General features: G+C 50.0%; 1 protein-coding gene across 7 annotated transcripts in view; it reads right to left on the minus strand.

The window, feature by feature from the left end:
* Nucleotides 1-1,583: 1,583 nt before the first annotated feature.
* Nucleotides 1,584-17,863, minus strand: part of ADAR (adenosine deaminase RNA specific) — a 40,288-nt gene continuing 24,008 nt past the window's right edge. For all 7 annotated transcript variants that reach the window (XM_082202049.1, XM_082202052.1, XM_082202051.1 and 4 more), the window contains exons 5-15: nucleotides 16,427-16,562; nucleotides 15,991-16,202; nucleotides 13,554-13,710; nucleotides 13,124-13,295; nucleotides 11,511-11,604; nucleotides 10,708-10,827; nucleotides 9,859-9,992; nucleotides 7,623-7,805; nucleotides 6,042-6,154; nucleotides 4,171-4,298; nucleotides 1,584-3,514 (exon numbers count right to left, since the gene is read on the minus strand). In XM_082202049.1, coding sequence (XP_082058175.1) covers nucleotides 3,274-3,514; nucleotides 4,171-4,298; nucleotides 6,042-6,154; nucleotides 7,623-7,805; nucleotides 9,859-9,992; nucleotides 10,708-10,827; nucleotides 11,511-11,604; nucleotides 13,124-13,295; nucleotides 13,554-13,710; nucleotides 15,991-16,202; nucleotides 16,427-16,562 — 1,690 coding nt within the window. In that variant the 3' untranslated portion in view covers nucleotides 1,584-3,273. The remainder of the gene's footprint in view (nucleotides 3,515-4,170; nucleotides 4,299-6,041; nucleotides 6,155-7,622; nucleotides 7,806-9,858; nucleotides 9,993-10,707; nucleotides 10,828-11,510; nucleotides 11,605-13,123; nucleotides 13,296-13,553; nucleotides 13,711-15,990; nucleotides 16,203-16,426; nucleotides 16,563-17,863) is intronic.

Raw genomic sequence — 17,863 nt, forward strand, 5'->3', positions numbered from 1 at the left:
TGCATCCAGCCTGCCTGTTTCTGTCTTTGGACCCAGGAGCAAACTCCTGGCTTCTACCAGCACCGTATTATGAAAATCGCAGGCTCCAGGTCAGGTTTATGCCAATCTCTGTTTTGATCATCCAAGCCTTGGTCAAAACAGCCTCAATCTCCGCCATCAGAAACAATAAATCTAAGGCAGAGATGCATGACATATATTCTTGACTGTTCTGCAGCTTCGCTGGGAACTACCTTAACAGAAGGGTTGCCATGTGTCCAGGAAAACCAGGACATGCCCTCCTTTTGGGGGCCAACATGCCCATCTGGGCAGATTTTTGCATTTTTAAGGAAATGTCTGGATTTGGAGGTTTTTTATTTGGGGATGGGGTAGGCTTCTTTTGTTTTTTTGGGGGGGTGGTGTGCACTGCTTGCGAGGGCGCTATGTCCCAGCAGCAGAAGCGCTGCAGCGAAGTGAGGCTGTCGCAGCGAAGATCAGGTAGGAACTGGGGTCCTGTCTCCACTCAGGCCAGCAGCGGCGTGGGCTCGGCTTGTTCTGCAACCAAAATGGTTGGGCAACCAAAATGGTCAAAGGCCTGGAAACGATGCCTTATGAGGAACGGCCAAGGGAGCTGGGCATGTTTAGCCTGGAGAAGAGGATGTTAAGGGGTGATATGATAGCCATGTTCAAATATATAAAAGGATGTCACATAGAGGAGGGAGAAAGGTTGTTTTCTGCTGCTCCAGAGAAGCGGACACAGAGCAATGGATCCAAACTACAAGAAAGAAGATTCCACCTAAACATTAGGAAGAACTTCCTGACAGTAAGAGCTGTTCGACAGTGGAATTTGCTGCCAAGGAGTGTGGTGGAGTCTCTTACTTTGGAGGTCTTTAAGCAGAGGCTTGACAACCATATGTCAGGAGTGCTCTGATGGTGTTTCCTGCTTGGTAGGGGGTTGGACATGATGGCCCTTATGGTCTCTTCCAACTCTAGGATTCTATGATTCTATGCACACTTACCTCTTTCCTTGGTCGGGCTGTCCTCTTTTTTGCCCTTCAAGATATGGCAACCTATGTAACAGAGTCCACAGGCCAGGGCAGGGGTCAGCAAACTTTTTCAGCCGTGGGCCGGTCCACTGTCCCTCAGACCTTGTGGGGGGCTGTGTCAGCATTTCCCTTTGAGCCAGTGCCACTGACTGGGCCAGGCGAGCTGGGGTAGCACTTCCAGAGACCACCTTCTGCACAGGAACAGGTAAAAGTGCTGTGGACTCACAACTCAGAGCTGTGAGCACCAGATTCACTCCCGAAGACAGTTGTTCCACGATGGAGGTGAAGACGCTCCTCCAGGGAAAAGGCTGCTCCTGCCCGAGTAACAAAGCATTTGCTTGCAGAGGTCTTGGCTCCCCCCGCTCTCCTCCCCCCCCCCGGCCATTTCAGCTTCTTCCCCCACCCTCCTTCCCAAATGAAATTAAGCACATAGATCCGCCTTAGAGAATCTCATGGGAGATGGTCTCCCCCCTCCCAAAAGAGGAACAAAAAAACAAAAAGATGTTTGCTTTGCCCCCTCTCCCCTGGGAAAAGAAAAAAGAATCACACCAGCAAAACCAATACAGAAAACCTTTTTTTTATTATTATTATTTTCAGGCGGAATGTGGTGACTTCAGTTGTCAAACGATGGTATCTAGAGGGGCAATAAAAAGCAGACTTGCCAAAAAAAGGGGGGAGGGGAGGAAATAACCTGAATTACAATAGTGGTGGGAGAAGGATCAGATTTGCCTTGAATAAATTTACATCTGTTTTTTATTATTATTTGCTCGCCAGCGCCTTCGCGACTAAGGAAGGAAATGAACTGTGCGTCATGAGGGACAAAGTGGGGAGATGAGGGACGGAGGAGAGGCTGCCGCCTTTCGACAGAAAAAGAGTTTGCATAAAGAGAGCTCTCCCCAGTTAATTCCACTACAGCAACTGCCCAGACGTAACTGATGGGGAGGAGAAAAGCTGGTGGGGGCAAAATAAATCCCCAAAGCCTGGGATCCTTTGCATTTCAAACGCACCTTTAGAAAACGAAAAACGAAAAACAAAGGCTGCTTGGAACATCAGGGGGAAGGATTCCACAAATAAGACAAACCACTGCCGACTCTATAGCAGCCAACACCTTGGAACCGGAGTTTTATATACATATATTTAAAAATTGAGGACTAGTAACTTAAAAGAAAGGGGGAGCGTGGGAATTCTCAGGTGTTAGAAGGAATCAAGGGATGACCCCATATTTAAACATTCACAGAAACCCGGTGGTATGTTTCTAGGCTGGGCCGCCACAGAGACGACAGCTAGGACATACTTGCTTGAGTGACTGCTCCTCCGTGCCTTTTAATATTAAAAATTAAGGTGAGTCTGGCTGGCTCTCAGGACAGCAGGTGTCAATACAGAGCAGGGAGGAAAGGAGTTTGGGAGAATGTGGGGGAGCTGTGCGGTTTTAGCTTAGAATGACCTCAGAAAGGCTGGTCTGTCTCGCTGGGAACAAGGCGAATTCAACAGCATTCCAAAGATTTGGGGAGAGGGGAAATGATCACACATACCCCCCCCCCCCAAATTAAAAAAAACCCAGAATTATACCATAACCTGGCGGTGCGATGGGTAAATGTTGTAGTGGCTCCAAAGGCAGAATTGTGAATTAAACAGAAAGGTAAGAGGAGAGGTTGGGTTATATATATCAGAAAATTAAATTCAAGTGAGGGGAAATCTCTGTGATGTTCCTAGAGTTCACCTTTATGCAAATCCATGGAGAGACAGAACTGCTGTGGAAAAGACAGTGTGTGCATAATTACCAGTTCCTCAATTCACAGCTTTTAAAAATAAAATAAAAGGAGGGGTTCAAAGAATTGATTTTTTTTAAAAGAAAAGAAAAGACAAGGAAGGCGGCCTTTTGACTAACCAGAAGGGGACAGAGATGGGGAGAGGGTGTTGTCACAAGACGAGCTTTGATGCTGGTGAATCTCTCTTTATCTCTCAGGTTTGCGCACTCAGATCACGTCTTTGCAATGTTCGTTGATAAGAGGGGGGGGGAATTAAAGGGGAGGGAGACTCCCCCCCCCGCTCCTTCCCCAATGCTGCCAATTTAAATCGGAAGGCCTCGCGGCAAATCCATAACCCTAAGTTAACATTCCTGCTTCCATTTTTAAAAAAAGAATGCACACAACCTATGTTAATAAAAAAAATACCCCTTTCCTTTCACCCCTCCCCCCGCAGCCAAAAAAAAAAAGTAAAATAAAATAAAATAATAAAAATGCACAGCTTGCTAGACTTCGGACGGGCCAAAGGTCTTCTCTTCTTGGGGTTTGCAGATCCAGCTCCCGTAGCCCATCTCCTGCAGGGCCCAGAAGAATTGCCGCTTGGCACTCTGGTACGTGGCGGCCGCTTCCTTGGCCTCCGAGTACACGGTCAGTTTCTGCAGGGCCTTGCGATCCATCTTGGCACAGAGCGATTGGAAGAGTGCAAACAGGTTCCTCTTGGAGACCCGGGACACGTCCAGTTTTGGTCTGACGGGAGGGAGGGAGGAACGTAAAGGAAAAGGACTCCAGGAGGGAGCCTAAGTGTTTCGGAGTCCTCCTGGCTTCCCCACGGCAGTCGCCAGTGCTAGCAATTCAAACTGGACGACAGGAAGATAAGAATGTGCTGATCTTTCGTAAGAATGTGCCAAAACTGTTGGGGCCGTCCAGCTCGTATTACCTACACCGGTGACGGCCAAACCTGGCCCTCCAGCTGTTTTGGGACTACAATTCCCACCACCCCTGGCCACTGGTCCTGTTAGCTAGGGGTGATGGGAGTTGTAGTCCAAAAACAGCTGGAGGGCCAGGTTTGGCCACCACTGACCTACACTGAAAGTATGTGCGAGGTTGGGTGTGTTCTCTGCTCTGCCTGGAGATGCCTGGGACCATCTTTGTGCAAAGGAAGTGTGTCTCCCCCGCCCCTAATCCACACCAGGCGGTGCTCCCCCCCCCAATTACTCACTTTTCTTATATCTCATCCAGTGTCAGTTTCGTTGCTGGCCCCGAGCATGTGGATGGAATATGCATGAAAACAAAGGCAGCCAAAAATCTGCTTCCCACACCCACTGGAAGCAGCGACCCAACCATGCCTGATGTTGCGGTTACCCCTCTACGCCTCCCCTCTGATAGCTGTGCCCCACTCTTACCCATCTACTTTGCCTTTTGTGCCATCCAGGACTTCGACTTCAGAGTCATCAGGGAGGCACCAGTTGACACTGGATTCCTTTGTCTTCCCTGTCTGCCTTGCGGAGTCGTAGACGCTGACTCTGCCAACCTGTGTTGGCAGGCAGAGAGAGAGAGAGAGAGAGAGAGAGAGAGATAGCAAAGTTGAATATTCTGTGTGTGTGTGTGTGTATAAAGATAAAGGTATCCCTGATCGTTCGGTCCAGTTGCGGACGACTCTGGGGTTGCGGCGCTCATCTCGCTTTATTGGCCGAGGGAGCCGGCGTACAGCTTCCGGGTCATGTGGCCAGCATGACTAAGCCGCTTCTGGCGAACCAGAGCAGCGCATGGAAAGGCCATTTACCTTCCCACCGGAGTGCTACCTATTTATCTATTTGCACTTTGACGAGCTTTCGAACTGCTAAGTGGGCAGGAGCTGGGACTGAACAACGGGAGCTCAATAACAAACAGTGTATCCAGTGGCTTTAACCAGGACCGAGTTTCAACACTGCGATATATCACCAGCTAAACGTCATGTTAAGAGTGATATATCACGATCTCTGAAATGAGGATGGACCTAGGTAGAGGCACTGGCTGGCCCTTTGCCTCCAACAGCAGAGGTAAGAACATACCCTAGCAATCATTGACAGCCTTATCCTTCACGCATGTACTAATTCTCTTTTAAAGCCATTCAATCTGGTTGCCAGTGTGGTGTAGTGGTTAAGAGCGGTAGTCATGTAATCTGGGAAACCGGGTTCGCGTCTCCGCTCCTCCACATGCAGCTGCTGGGTGACCTTGGGCCAGTCACACTTCTGTGAAGTCTCTCAGCCCCACTCACCTCACAGAGTGTTTGTTGTGGGGGAGGAAGGGAAAGGAGAATGTTAGCCGCTTTGAGACTCCTTAAAGGGAGTGAAAGGCGGGATATCAAATCCAAACTCTTCTCTTCTTCTTCTTCTATTCCAAAGCAATCGTCTTCCAAAGCAACTACTCTATTCCAAACTTAAAAATGGAAAGCGTAATGCTGGTGGTCAACAAAAGAGGTTTAAAGACTGTCTCAAGACAAATTTTAAAAAATGTAGTATAAACACCAATGATTGGGAAACACTTGCCTGCGAGCGCTCCAGTTGGAGAACAGCCTTTACCAAAGGTGTCATGGGCTTTGAAGACACTCGAACTCAGGGCACAAGGGAGAAACGTGGTAGGAGGAAGCACACTTGGCAAATCCACACCATGATCAACTCGTGCCCGGAAACCAATGTCCCCACTGTGGAAGGGCGTGTGGATCCAGAATTGGCCTCCACAGTCACTTACGGACTCATTGTTAAAACAGTGTTTATGGAAGACAATCTTACTTGGCTACGAATGATCGCCAAAGAAGAAGATGATTCTGCCACATCTTGCAACAGCAAACTCAGCAGTCCATTGTGCATAAGTACGTTATTTTGCCTGTTCTGAATCTTCCAACATTCAGGTTTGTTGGATGGGCCCAGAGTCTGGATACTAAGGAGGGAGAAAAGACTCTCCTCCCATCAATCCAATTTCTCCACAGGAGGCTTCGTTTTGTATACCTCTATAATATCCCCCACTTACTTGCTTTCCCTCCTCCAAACCAGAATTATGGAATTGTAGCATTGGAGAGCCATTCCCCAAGGGCCGTCTAGCCCCACCCCTGCCTATGCAGGAATCTCAGCTAGACCGTAAGTGACAAATATTGCAGCTGCATAGTGAAAAGGTCCAGACACCTATGCTTTGAGCACGACTGAACTATGGGAAGGTGGCATACAAATAATTGATGATGAAGAAGGAGGAGGAAGGCAAGGAATTAAAACCGCAACGGGAATCAAACAGCGGTTACCTCCGGGTGATTGACAAAATACGGCTCGGGGAGTCCGGACTGGAATGTGTTGCCGTCTCTTGACATGCGGCAGCAGATGGCACGCGTCAAGTGACCTTGACTGTACAAGTAGCCTGGAAAGAGAACACAAAATGAGGTTGATGGCGCAGGCATATTTTTTTTGAAAAAAAGGAGCACAGATCAGCTGCTTCCAGGGCACCACCATCTTTGAAAGGGCTAGCGGCAGCTGCATCTCGACAGGAAGGGCAGAGGTTTAACACAAGCCTTGAGTACTTTGCTGCCTTTAAGACATTTATAGCCAGGGCCTGCTGTGTCCTTGTCATGAGACGGGGGCTTCCAAGGTCCCAAAAGGAGGAGGAGGAGGGGGGGGAAACACCCAAATGAACATGCAGCAAAATCCCAACAGCCTCTTTTGCTTCCTATAGAGCAGGGATGGGAAAACTGGGCTATGTGGATGTTCTTGGGTTCCAGTTCCCATCAGCCCCCAGCCAGCGAGGCTAATGGGAGTTGTAGTACAGCAGCATTTAGAGAGCCCTACAGGTTTCCCAACCACTGCCCTAAGGCGAGTCATTTGTGGCAGAATTGCGTCTCTGTGCTCTCGAGTCTTCTCACAGACCGTGCCCATTATTTTTTTTACGACTACTGCTAATCAGATATTTTACTTGTGCTTTGCCATGCCTGGGCAGGTTACAACAGTTTAAATGTGCTGCATTAAAACTGGTTAAACCAAAGATATTTTTTTGGGGGGGGGTTCTCTCTCTCTCTATATATGGACAACCCCCCCAAAAAAACCCCACAATTTATACACCGCTTAATTTTTATTATCTCTAGGCAGTGTATACCAAGCCCAACAAATAGAATCAAGATAAAACCAGTTAACCAACTGTAAAATCAGAACGGTGAAAGAATGGCTGCTGGGATTTATTATTATTATTATTATTTTTTAAGTCTCCAGCAGATGCCAAAAAGTTCAACAGGGAAGGGGCATCTCTTCCCAGAACTGGGCCGACCATATGGAACGTGCATCAGCTTCTCCAAAAACCTAAGTGGCCAGGCAGGGATAGAAGGAATCAAGCACTCCTAAGCTATTCTGGACCGAAGTCATTAAGGATGCTGGAAATTAATGTAGGAACCTTGAACTCAAGCTTGGCAGCATCCTGGCAGCCAGGGAAAGGTTTTTGAGCAATGCACTGGCGACAGTCTGCCCCATCAACAACAGGAAATGTTTCTCTGGTGTCAAAGCTGCCCGGGGGGTGGGGGGTGGAGAGAGGTGTGCCTTCTATGTACACGGAAAGCTGCACAGCCAAGGCACCAGGGCGCCTCTGCTAGGAGGGAATTCTGGGGCTGCCACAGAGAAGGTTCCCTCTTCTCCCAGGCCAATACCGCCCTTCCCCTGCTGATCTTAGCATCCAAGAGGGTCTGCATCTCTGTAGCGAAGGAAGTGGTCTTTCAGACATCTTGGAATGGAGTGGGGTAAAGTAATAGGTGCTTTGGGGTGTGTGTGTTATAGCTGAGAAGGCAGGAGAAAAGAGATACGAGATCCCCACACCCAGGAACAGGAAGGATGGAGAGATCCCTTACCAAGTGTGACTGAGCGGAGATAAACAGGCTGCAGGAAGTGGGAGAGCAGCGCCCCCTGCAGGCCCAGCACATTCCAGCGCAGGATCTTGTCGCTGCAGGACATGGTGCGGAGACGCTCGCCGTGCTGGATCCCGTCCCACGTTGGCACGATGTCGCTGGATTCCACCGGGATAGTGCCTTCCCCTGCAGGAAGAGAGGGAGCCAGTCGGGAGCTGCCTTTGCTGGGATGGCCCAAAGGCCACACACACCCTCACTAGAGTCCAAGGATGACTGTCTCCAGCCGCTGCTGCCAGACAGATGCTGCTGGATCTTCAGAGAGGAGGGCATGGGGGCCAGGGCTTCTTCCAGGACCTGATGTGTTCAAAAGGTATGCTGCCTCTGCACAGAGAGGTTCCATTCAGCTGTTAGTAAAAAGGTAAAGGGACCCCTGACCATTAGGTCCAGTCGTGGCCGACTCTGGGGTTGTGGCGCTCATCTCGCTTTAGTGGCCGAGGGAGCCGGCGTGCAGCTTCTAGGCCATGTGGCCAGGATGACTAAGCCGCTTCTGGCGAACCAGAGCAGCGCACGGAAGCGCCGTTTACCTTCCCGCCATAGCGGTACCTATTTATCTACTTGCACTTTGACGTGCTTTCGAACTGCTAGGTTGGCAGGAACAGGGACTGAGCAACGGGAGCTCACCCCATCATGGCAGGGATTCGAACCGCCGACCTTCTGATCGGCAAGTCCTAGGCTCTGTGGTTTAACCCATAAAACAGGGCACACCCCTCTAGAGTTCCCTGAGCATTTCAGCCTGGCTGAAATAGTGTCCTGGGCAGATGGGCAGCCAGGGGAGCCTTGCAATGCCAGTAGCAAAACGAACAGCTACAGTGGTACCTCGGGTTACAGACGCTTCAGGTTACAGACTCCGCTAACCCAGAAATAGTACCTCGGGTTAAGAACTTTGCTTCAGGATGAGAACAGAAATCGTGCTCCAGCGGCGCGGCAGCAGCGGGAGGCCCCATTAGCTAAAGTGGTGTTTCAGGTTAAGAACGCTTTCAGGTTAAGAGCGGAACTCCGGAACGAATTAAGTACTTAACCCAAGGTACCACTGTACAGTGGTACCTCTGGTTGTGAAAGTGATCCATTCCAGAGGCCCGTTCGCAACCTGAAAAGCCCGCAACCTGAAGCACTGTATCTGCACAGGTGCGTGGCGCGGTTTGGCGCTTCTGCGCATGCGCGAGCGGCAGAAACCGGAAGTAACCCTTTCCAGTGCTTCCGGGTCGCTGCGGGACGCAACGTGAAAAAATGTAACATGAAGCAAATGTAACATGAGGTATGACTGCAAGGGGCCTGCCCACAAGACACTGACGCAAAAACCATGGACAAACTACGCAACAGAATGAAAAGACCACTATTCCCCCAGCCTTTTCCCTCCCCCTCTCTCCCCCCTCCCCAGAATTGAAGGTGGAGATGCTATATGTACCTTTCCTTGCTTATCTGTATCACAAAAAACTCCCATATTTTTCACCCCATAGGATGCACCGGCCCATAGGACGCACCAAGTTTTTTGGGGGGGAAATAAAGAAAAAAAATTATTTCTCCCCAGGCGCTTGTGGGGCCAGCAGCTGGGAGAACCGCTCTTCTCCCTGCCGCCCACCTTCAGACCCGGTCCGGGGACAGCGGGAAGACGCGCTGCACCTCCCAGCTGTCCCCGGAGCTTGTGGGGCTGGCGGTGGGGAGAAGCACGCATCTCCCCACCGTTCAGTCTCCAAACCACATCGGGAGACAGCGGGATGGCGCCGTTCCGCCTCCCCGCTGTCCCCCGACCTTGTGGGGCTGGCGCTGGGGCTCTCCTGAAGCCTGGAGAGCGAGAGGGGTCTGTGCGCACCGACCCCTCTCACTCTCCAGGCTTCAGCGAAAGCCTGCATTTGCCCCATAGGACGCACACACATTTCCCCTTCATTTTTGGAGGGGGAAAGTGCATCCTATAGGGCGAAAAATACGGTAATTAAATAACCAATTAAAAAAAAGAGAAAATCACCGTTCCGTATTGCAACAGGCATTGGGCTGCATACAATGAAAAGAAGTTATTGCTGCTACTGGATGGACTGACTGACTGAGTATAACGCAATTAGAAGGCTGGTAACTGTTATCCTAAAAAAAACCCTGCGTACCAGAATATCCGGCTGCACAGGTAAAAGCTGAAAAAGGGAAGCAACAAAACCCCGGTCGTGGGCTCAGATCCCCTGGCACTCACCGTTTTCAACTTTTGTGCGCAGCTTCCCCTGCTTGGGATTCTCGAAGAGCGGCTGGTGCTGGCCTTCCCCCACTGTGTTGGCCTGGTCGGTGCAGGATTTGTCAAAGAGAGCCCCGTCCCCACAAGGTGCCGTGCTAGGGGGCAGAAGAACAAGGCACACCCTGAACCCGAGAGGCTATTCAGAAATCTGCGTGGGCTGCTTTTCAGCAGGTCCCCCTGAAACAGGGCTCAAGCAAATCCTTAAAATGGCAATTTAAAAGGCATTGCGCTAAATGGCCCTTCTAGCCCAAGGAGAGAGCAGCTCAGGTCCTACGGCCAAATGCAGACCTGCAGGCCTCTCTATCTGACCCTTGGGCAGTTCCACCTCCCTCACAGAGCTCGCTGGGGGGCAGCAGCCTTGGACAGGGCCTTTTCTGCGGTTGCCCCCAAGCTGCGGAATTCCCTCCCGAGAGAGGTGCGCCTGTCACCTTCACTAACATGGTTTTCATTGTATGCTGAAGACACACCTCTTTGCCCTGCCCTTTTGACACTTGAACGGGTGTTTGGGGCGACCCCACCCTGTTCCTGCGACTGCAATTTGTTCTGAACTGCTCTTTAAATGGTTGCGACCTGCCCTGGGACCTTAAGGGGAGGGGTAGGAAATAAAATCAATGTCACACTGTCTGCCTGGTGTAGAACACTTATTTACCCCTGCCCAACTCTTCCCTTTGCTGTTTTTTGGGTTCCCCGATAGCTCTTTCCCCGTGTTGCATTCAACATCCCCTGCAAAACGCAGCACAATCAGGCACACACACACCCCTCAGCCATCTTGCACCGCTGCACACAGGTCAGGCCCTGGCTGGTGCTCACCTGATGTACAGGTGAAAAGTGATATCGTCTTTGATCTTCAGCTTGCCATCCTCCAGGGGCTGGAAGATGCTGTCTTCGGGTGCCGAGGGGTCAAACTTCATGAGCTCTGTGTAGAGGAACCTGGAATAACACCACCACAATGTGGTCAACCTTCCTGGCCTTGGGACCCCATTCTGCACACGTTTACTTGGCCGTAAAGCCCCACATAGCAAGGCTTACCCCCCCCCCCAAGTAGGACTGCAATTTTTAATCAATCAGTTGTTTGGCTTTCCTTTCCCCCTCCGGCTCCTCGTTTAACTGCTTTTTAAACAGGTTTGCCGTTTTGAAATTTTAATGCAGGCTTTGGGAGGTTCTGGTGGCCTCGAAAGTGGGATGTGTTAAAATCTAAATAAATGATAAATAGGTGCTTCAAACCATCAGGACAACTATTGCACGGTGTTAGGGTTTTACTGTATATTTCATCATTTTAAGGTATCATTATTCATACTTGCCAGTCACCACCCTGTAAAGAGGGGTAGACAGCGAAAGAGAAAAGGGGTTGCCTCACCCTCCACCAGCCTCTCTGTCCCCTCCCAAAATATTATATCTCTCAACAGAAAAAAACAAGTTCCTCACCCCTGTGTGTTACAGATAAAGGTTGCCATCATTAAATATTCCATTCATTCACAATATCGCTCACAACGACCTGCAAGGTAGGACCAATGCCTAGTATTCTGTCCTTGAACAGGGGCTGGGCACTCAACACATGCCCCATTCTGGGCAGATCTCTTCTGAATGGCCTTGCTTGGCTTCCGCTTCCTCACCTTATGAAACCTCTCCTGGAAATGATCTCCGCATGACAGTCATTGACCGTCTCCCCTTTCAGGCTCAACTCCTCCCCTTTCACACAGCGATTCCCTGAGAGGCAAGGAGGAGAAAGAAAGCGGTCAGGAAAATACTGCATTAACAGACTCCGCGCGAAGGGCTTGGTGTGGACAAAAGGAGAGCCGAATTTGTTTACTTCCAGGTGGTTGTTGTGTGTGTGTGTTTTTAACAACAGACCAAGGAATCCTTGGCGGTTTGCTGGGACAAAGAGTTGTCACTCGCGAGCCGTCACTGAATATGAGCCTGCTGTAGAACCTGATGCCGTGCTACAGTTTACGTAATGCACTCCACAAATCCACCTTGGGAAGCTGCGCAATATGGACTGTGCTTGCAAAGCCGTGTTTTACGACGAGAGCAAATCTAGACGGACTGGCCTTCTGCAGCAGCTGAATTGCATTCCGATTGTTCTATCCCCTTTGATTACTTATTTATTTATTTATTAAACAAAAAGACGTCTGAGGCTAGTTTCCAATTTCATTCTGGGTTTGATTTTAAAACCCTCTTCCTGAAAGAAAAAACACCCAAAACATAGGGCACTTATTCCCAGAGGAAGAGGCAGCTAGTGGTTTGTACAGGGTTTTCCCTGGCACCCATAAGCCCTTCCATGTGCTGCCCCTGGGGTCGCAAGATGAGTGCGGCTGCCTTTTCCTCCACTGAAAAGCACATGGAGCTGAAGGAGGAAGTTGGAAGAGTGATAACTCTTCCCCATTTCCTCTTTCAGCTTTATGGGCTTTTCAAAGCTCATATTAATTCTGCTGGATCTGATTTCACTCAAGATTCCATTAATAGAACAGCAACAAGCAAGCAGGGTGCCAGCTCGGTCCATTTCCATCTGGCTTTTCTTTGGGGGGGGGTGAGAACAAAGTGACCTGAGTGGGTGGTATCCAAAAATAATCTGTTCCCCATGACCTTTTTTTTTTTAAAAAAAAGTTTTTGTTTAGAGCAAGATTTCCCAAACTTGGGTCTCCAGCAGTTTTTGGACTACAACTCCCATTGTCCCTAGTTAGAAGGAACCAGTGGTCAGGGATGACTGGAATTGTAGTTCCCAAACCGCCGGAGACCCAAGTTTGGGAAACACCAGTTTAGAGTCATTTAAATAAAGGTAAAGGGTAAAGGGACCTCTGACCATTAGGTCCAGTCACAGACGACTCTGGGGTTGCGGTGCTCATCTCGCTTTATTGGCCGAGGGAGCCGGTGTACAGCTTCCGGGTCATGTGGCCAGCATGACTAAGCAACTTCTGGCGAACCAGAGCAGCACACAGAAACGCCGTTCACCTTCCCACCAGAGTGGTACCTATTTATCTACTTTTACTTCATGCTTTCAAACTGCTAGGTCGGCAAGAGCAGGGAACGAGCAACGGGAGCTCACCCCGTTGTGGGGATTTGAACCGCCGACCTTCTGATCGGCAAGCCCTAGGCTCTGTAGTTTAACCCACAGTGCCACCCGCATCCCTTAGAGTCACTTAGCCATGGCTAAATGGAGCTTTTAAGCAAGATTCTTCCCAGCTCTGATATGGGTAATCCCCCTGCCCGGACCAGAAGCGTCTCTTACCTGTTCCGATGCTCACCACGACCCCCAGGCCCTCTTGCCCTCGCCTCATGATGATGGCGGCCAGGATCTTGCGCCCGAGCAAGCTGTGCTGGATACGTGCGGTCAGGGTGTTGAACCGCTGGTGGCTCAGCATAGCGATCTGGTCGTGGAGTGTGCTTCCGCTCACGGGGAGCTGCGAGATGGAAGAAGAAGAAGGGGAGGCTGGGAGTTTTCACAGCCGAAGAACAAGGCCCAGGGGAGAGGGGAGAGAAGCAAACTGCAAGGAAGCCTCTCCGGACATTGCTGGACTTCAACTCCCATCAGCCCCAGCAAGAATGGCCAATGGCTCGGGGTGATGGGAGCGGTAGTTCAGCAACATCTACGGGTCCAAGGTCTTCCCATATGGCCCATTAACAGCGAAAGGAGAGGCAAGCGAGGGTGGCAGTGTTACCTCTGTGATGGTCAGGCCTTCGGAGTTCTCTGCCTTCTCCGTCTCCCCGATCAGAACCCGGAGCGCCGCGTCGGCAGCCTCCTGCTTGCCTTGCTTTTTGCTGTGCGCCGTGACGGCCGGGAACCAGCGGCCGCCCACTTTGGCTTGGAAGACGAATCTGCCAGGAGGAGGAAAATCAGCAGAGAAGGTGCAGGTTCGGTAACCGAGGGGCCCTGGGTGAGGTTGGCGCTATAAAATCAAGAGCCCCAGCAGGAAAACAATGCACAGGAAGAGCTTGAGAGAGTTGGAAAGGTCAGAAAGAATGCAGCAAGCTTGAGTAAAGCCCGAAAAGGGACTGGCTGGGTCCTACCCCCACCCTTGTTCTGTTTTTAAGATCAGCCTGCTAAGAGGCTGCTGGACTTCCACCAAGCAGGCTGGATCACTACATCTCTCCAAAGGGGACACCTGAGGCCGTCCAGGTGTGGCTGGACAGGTGTTGGAAGCCTGACCTCGTCTGGAGGGCCCCAAGAGGTGCCCCATCCTCAGCTTACAGTCCAGGGCAACCATGTGGTAAATAATAATCGTAATACAGTGGTGCCCCGCAAGACGAATGCCTCGCAAGACGGAAAACTCGCTAGACGAAAGAGTTTTCCGTTTTGGAGGTGCTTCGCAAAACGAATTTCCTATGGGCTTGCTTTGCAAGACGACAATGTCTTGAGAGTTCCTGCGGTTTTGTTTCCTTCCCCCCCCCTTTTTCTAAGCCGCTAAGCCGCTTATCAGCTGATCTGATCAGCAGATAAGCCGCTAAAAGCCGCTAATAGCGCTAATCCTTCAATGGGCTTGCTTCGCAAGACGAAAAAACCACTAGACGAAGAGAATCACAGAATGGATTCTTTTCATCTTGCGAGGCACCACTGTAATAATAATTCAGTTTCTTGCCATAAGGTCCCAGGGCAGGTTACAATGATTTAAAATACAATATTAAAAACAGTTTGAGAACAAATTATAGCCACAAGGACAGAGCAGGACATATTAACAGGAGAAAGCGGACCGAGAAACGTTTTTTCTCCCTCTCTTGTAAAAGGGGCATCCAAGAAAGCTGGCTGTAAAAGGACTTCAGGCAACAGTGACAGAACTTGCTTCTGCAGGAGGGGGTGATGGCCACTGACCTGGATGGCTTTAGACGAGGATTGGACAAATTAATGCAGGGTAAGGTTATCAAAGACCACGGTGGCTATTCTCTGCCTCCACAGAGGCACCAGCTCCTGAAAACCACAAGAGAGGGCCCCCCTCCTTTCTTTCCATTTCCCTCTTTTTCCTTCCGTTCCTTTTTAGATTTAGATTTTTTAAAGTGTTTCTTTCATTCCGGTTACAGATAGGTAGCCGTGTTGGTCTGCCATAGTCAAAATAAAAAAAAAATCCTTCCAGTAGCACCTTAAAGACCAACTAAGTTAGTTCTTGGTATGAGCTTTCGTGTGCATGTACACTTCTTCAGATACCAATTCAGATTCGTGTGCATGTACACTTCTTCTTATCTGAAGAAGTGTGCATGCACACGAAAGCTCATACCAAGAACTAACTTAGTTGGTCTTTAAGGTGCTACTGGAAGGAATTTTTTTATTCTTTCATTCTGGTGCATTATAAAAACACACCTTGCATTGAGTATGAACTTTCATATATCTGTGGACAAGTATCCAGAAAATAGAAGATGATGATGATAATACCAGTCATACCTCGAGTTGCAGACACCTCAGGTTGTGTTTTTTTCAGGTTACGGACGCGCTGAAACCTGGAAGTACCAGAACGGGTTACTTCTAGGTTTCAGCGGCCATGCAGAAGCGCTAAATTGCGCTTTGCACGGAAGTGGCGAATCCGCAACCTGTGCGTGTGCAGACGCGGCGCTGTGGGTTGCGAACGCTGAAGGTTGTGAACATGCCTCCCACATGGATCACGTTCACAACCCGAGCGTCCACTGTAATAACAATGAAAACCACAAGAGAGTTTCTCTTGTGCTTGGGTCCTGCTTTCGGGGCTTTCCCTTGTGGTGTACGGCTGACCACTGTGATAACAGGAGGCTGGATGAGCAGAGCTGCTGGCCTGATCCTGCAGCGAGAATCTCCTTATGTTTAATGGCCATCCTGCCTAGGGCAGTTCCCTAGTGGACCAGGAGGACTTATCGGCGATGCAGGCGAGCCCTTTCCGATACAGAAGTTCTGTAGCTCAGCAGCGGAGCCCCTGCTTTGCACACGAGACTCCAGTTCCCCCCGGGGTCTCTCTGGTTAAGAGAGATTGAGCAGCAGGGCTTGGGAAAGACCTTTAGACAGAACAGCCCCTGCCAGCCGGAAGATGACAGTCGAATTGGAGACTAAGGGCCTGGGCTTTGTTTTCTATGTTCTGCAAGCAACACAAGGAAAGAACCCTCTGGCTGGCTGGGCAGAGAGCCACTCCGCCTACTCACTTGGGGTCGTGGGGTGGCCCAGTCTGATTGATCAGCTTGAACTCAGCAGCAAAGCCATTGGCCCGGGCGTACTCCAGGAGGCCACTGACTGGGTTGGAGTTCAGGTACTTAATCAGCTCGCCGACACCCTTAGCGCTCGCGGCTTTTGCCTCTTCCACAGTTGCAGGCTGGACACCAGGCACGTCCGCAGGCTGGTCGCCCTGGGCCTCTGTCTGAAAAAGTCGCCAAGGAAACAGAGAGAGAAAGAGGCTGATGAGGAGGCTGGAACGAGGCCAGGGAGCGCGGTGCACAGAGGAGGCTGGGAAACCTGTCTCCGTTCTCATTTTCATGACGTACTGAGCGTTTTTCATATTGTGATTTCACGTTACGAACCGCCCCGAGATCTATGGGTATGGGGCGGTCTATACCTTTAAGAAACAATAAACAACAAGAATACCTGTTCAGGTAAGGTGCTGGTGTCCCCAGTGAGGCCCCTCATGGCGGCCTCGGCGGCCATCTGCTTCGCTCCCTTCTTGCTGTTCGATACCACGGCAGGGAAGACGCGTTCGCCCACTTTCACGCAGTACTTGAACCTGATCGAAGGAAAAGGGGAAGGCAGAGAGTTCATGGGCTTATTGAGACCGAAGGTAGATCACACAGAAAGTGGTTGCAGCAGGAAAGCAGGTGGGGCCTGGGGCATTTCCAGAACCCCACTCCCTTTGAACAGAAAAAGGAGAGGAAGCCTGTCCCCCCCCAAAAACACACACACCACGTTTCTTGATTTTAGTTCCTTTTAGACAGACAAGCCACTGGACAGAGCCAATATCTTCCTCTGCATTTTGTGCAGAGCCCAGCACACTGCTAAATACTATAACCTAAACCAAGCTAGTCAAATATTATAACCTAGACTGTCCCCCTTTGAGATAACTGCTGCTTTTTTTGGGGGGGGGAGCAAAGGCAAGGCTGATTCCAACCTACCTCAACCTGTGGCCCTCCAAAAATTGGAGGCCTACAACTACCATCATCCACGACCTGTTTGCCACGCTAGCTGGCGCTGATGGGAGCTGGAGAACAAAACAGCTGGAGGCTGGTTAGTGGGCTGGGTGCTCCCATAACCTTTGGCCTCCAGGTGTGGCTGAACTACAGTCCCCATCATCCCTCCTGCCCACCAGTCATGATGGCTAGAGCTGATAAGAACTGCGACACAGCCACATCTGGAGGGCCAAAGGCTTCCCACACCTGCCCTAGTGAATGAAGGGGCTCAGGAGAGGCAATTAAAAGAGATTACCGTACTTTTTGCTCTATAAGACTCACTTTTTCCCTCCTAAAAAGTAAGGGGAAATGTGTGTGTGTCTTATGGAGCAAATGCAGGCTGTGCAGCTATCCCAGAAGCCAGAACAGCAGCGAAAGCAGCGATCCCTCTTGTTGTTCTGGCTTGTGAGATTCAGAATATTTTTTTTCTTGTTTTCCTCCTCCCAAAACTAGGTGCGTCTTATGGTCTGGTGCATCTTATAGAGTGAAAAATACGGTAAGTCAGGCCTCTTGAAGCAAGACCGCCAGGAATGTTTTTGATCTTTAGCAGTGAGCCCTGAGAGCTTTGTCTCTTGCACAGTCAAGTAACAGAACCCAGAAGCATTTTTGTTAAGGATTGTAGGACAAGACCTGCCAAGAAAAATAAAGAACTTATTTATGTATGCTACAACAGCGGCAAGAGTCTTGTTGGCACAAGGATGGAAGAATCGAGGAAATCCCGGTGGCAAGAAAAATTGATGAGCTATGCAGGAATTGGCAAAACTGACATATAAACTGTGTGAAAAGGACAACAGTGACTTCAAGGAAGAATGGGAACTTTCTACAAATTACTTTAAAAGACAACAAAATGATCTGGACTCCT

This window comes from Podarcis vaucheri, assembly GCF_965113315.1.
Source record: "Podarcis vaucheri genome assembly, chromosome: 16".
NCBI classification, from domain to species: Eukaryota; Metazoa; Chordata; class Lepidosauria; order Squamata; family Lacertidae; genus Podarcis; species Podarcis vaucheri.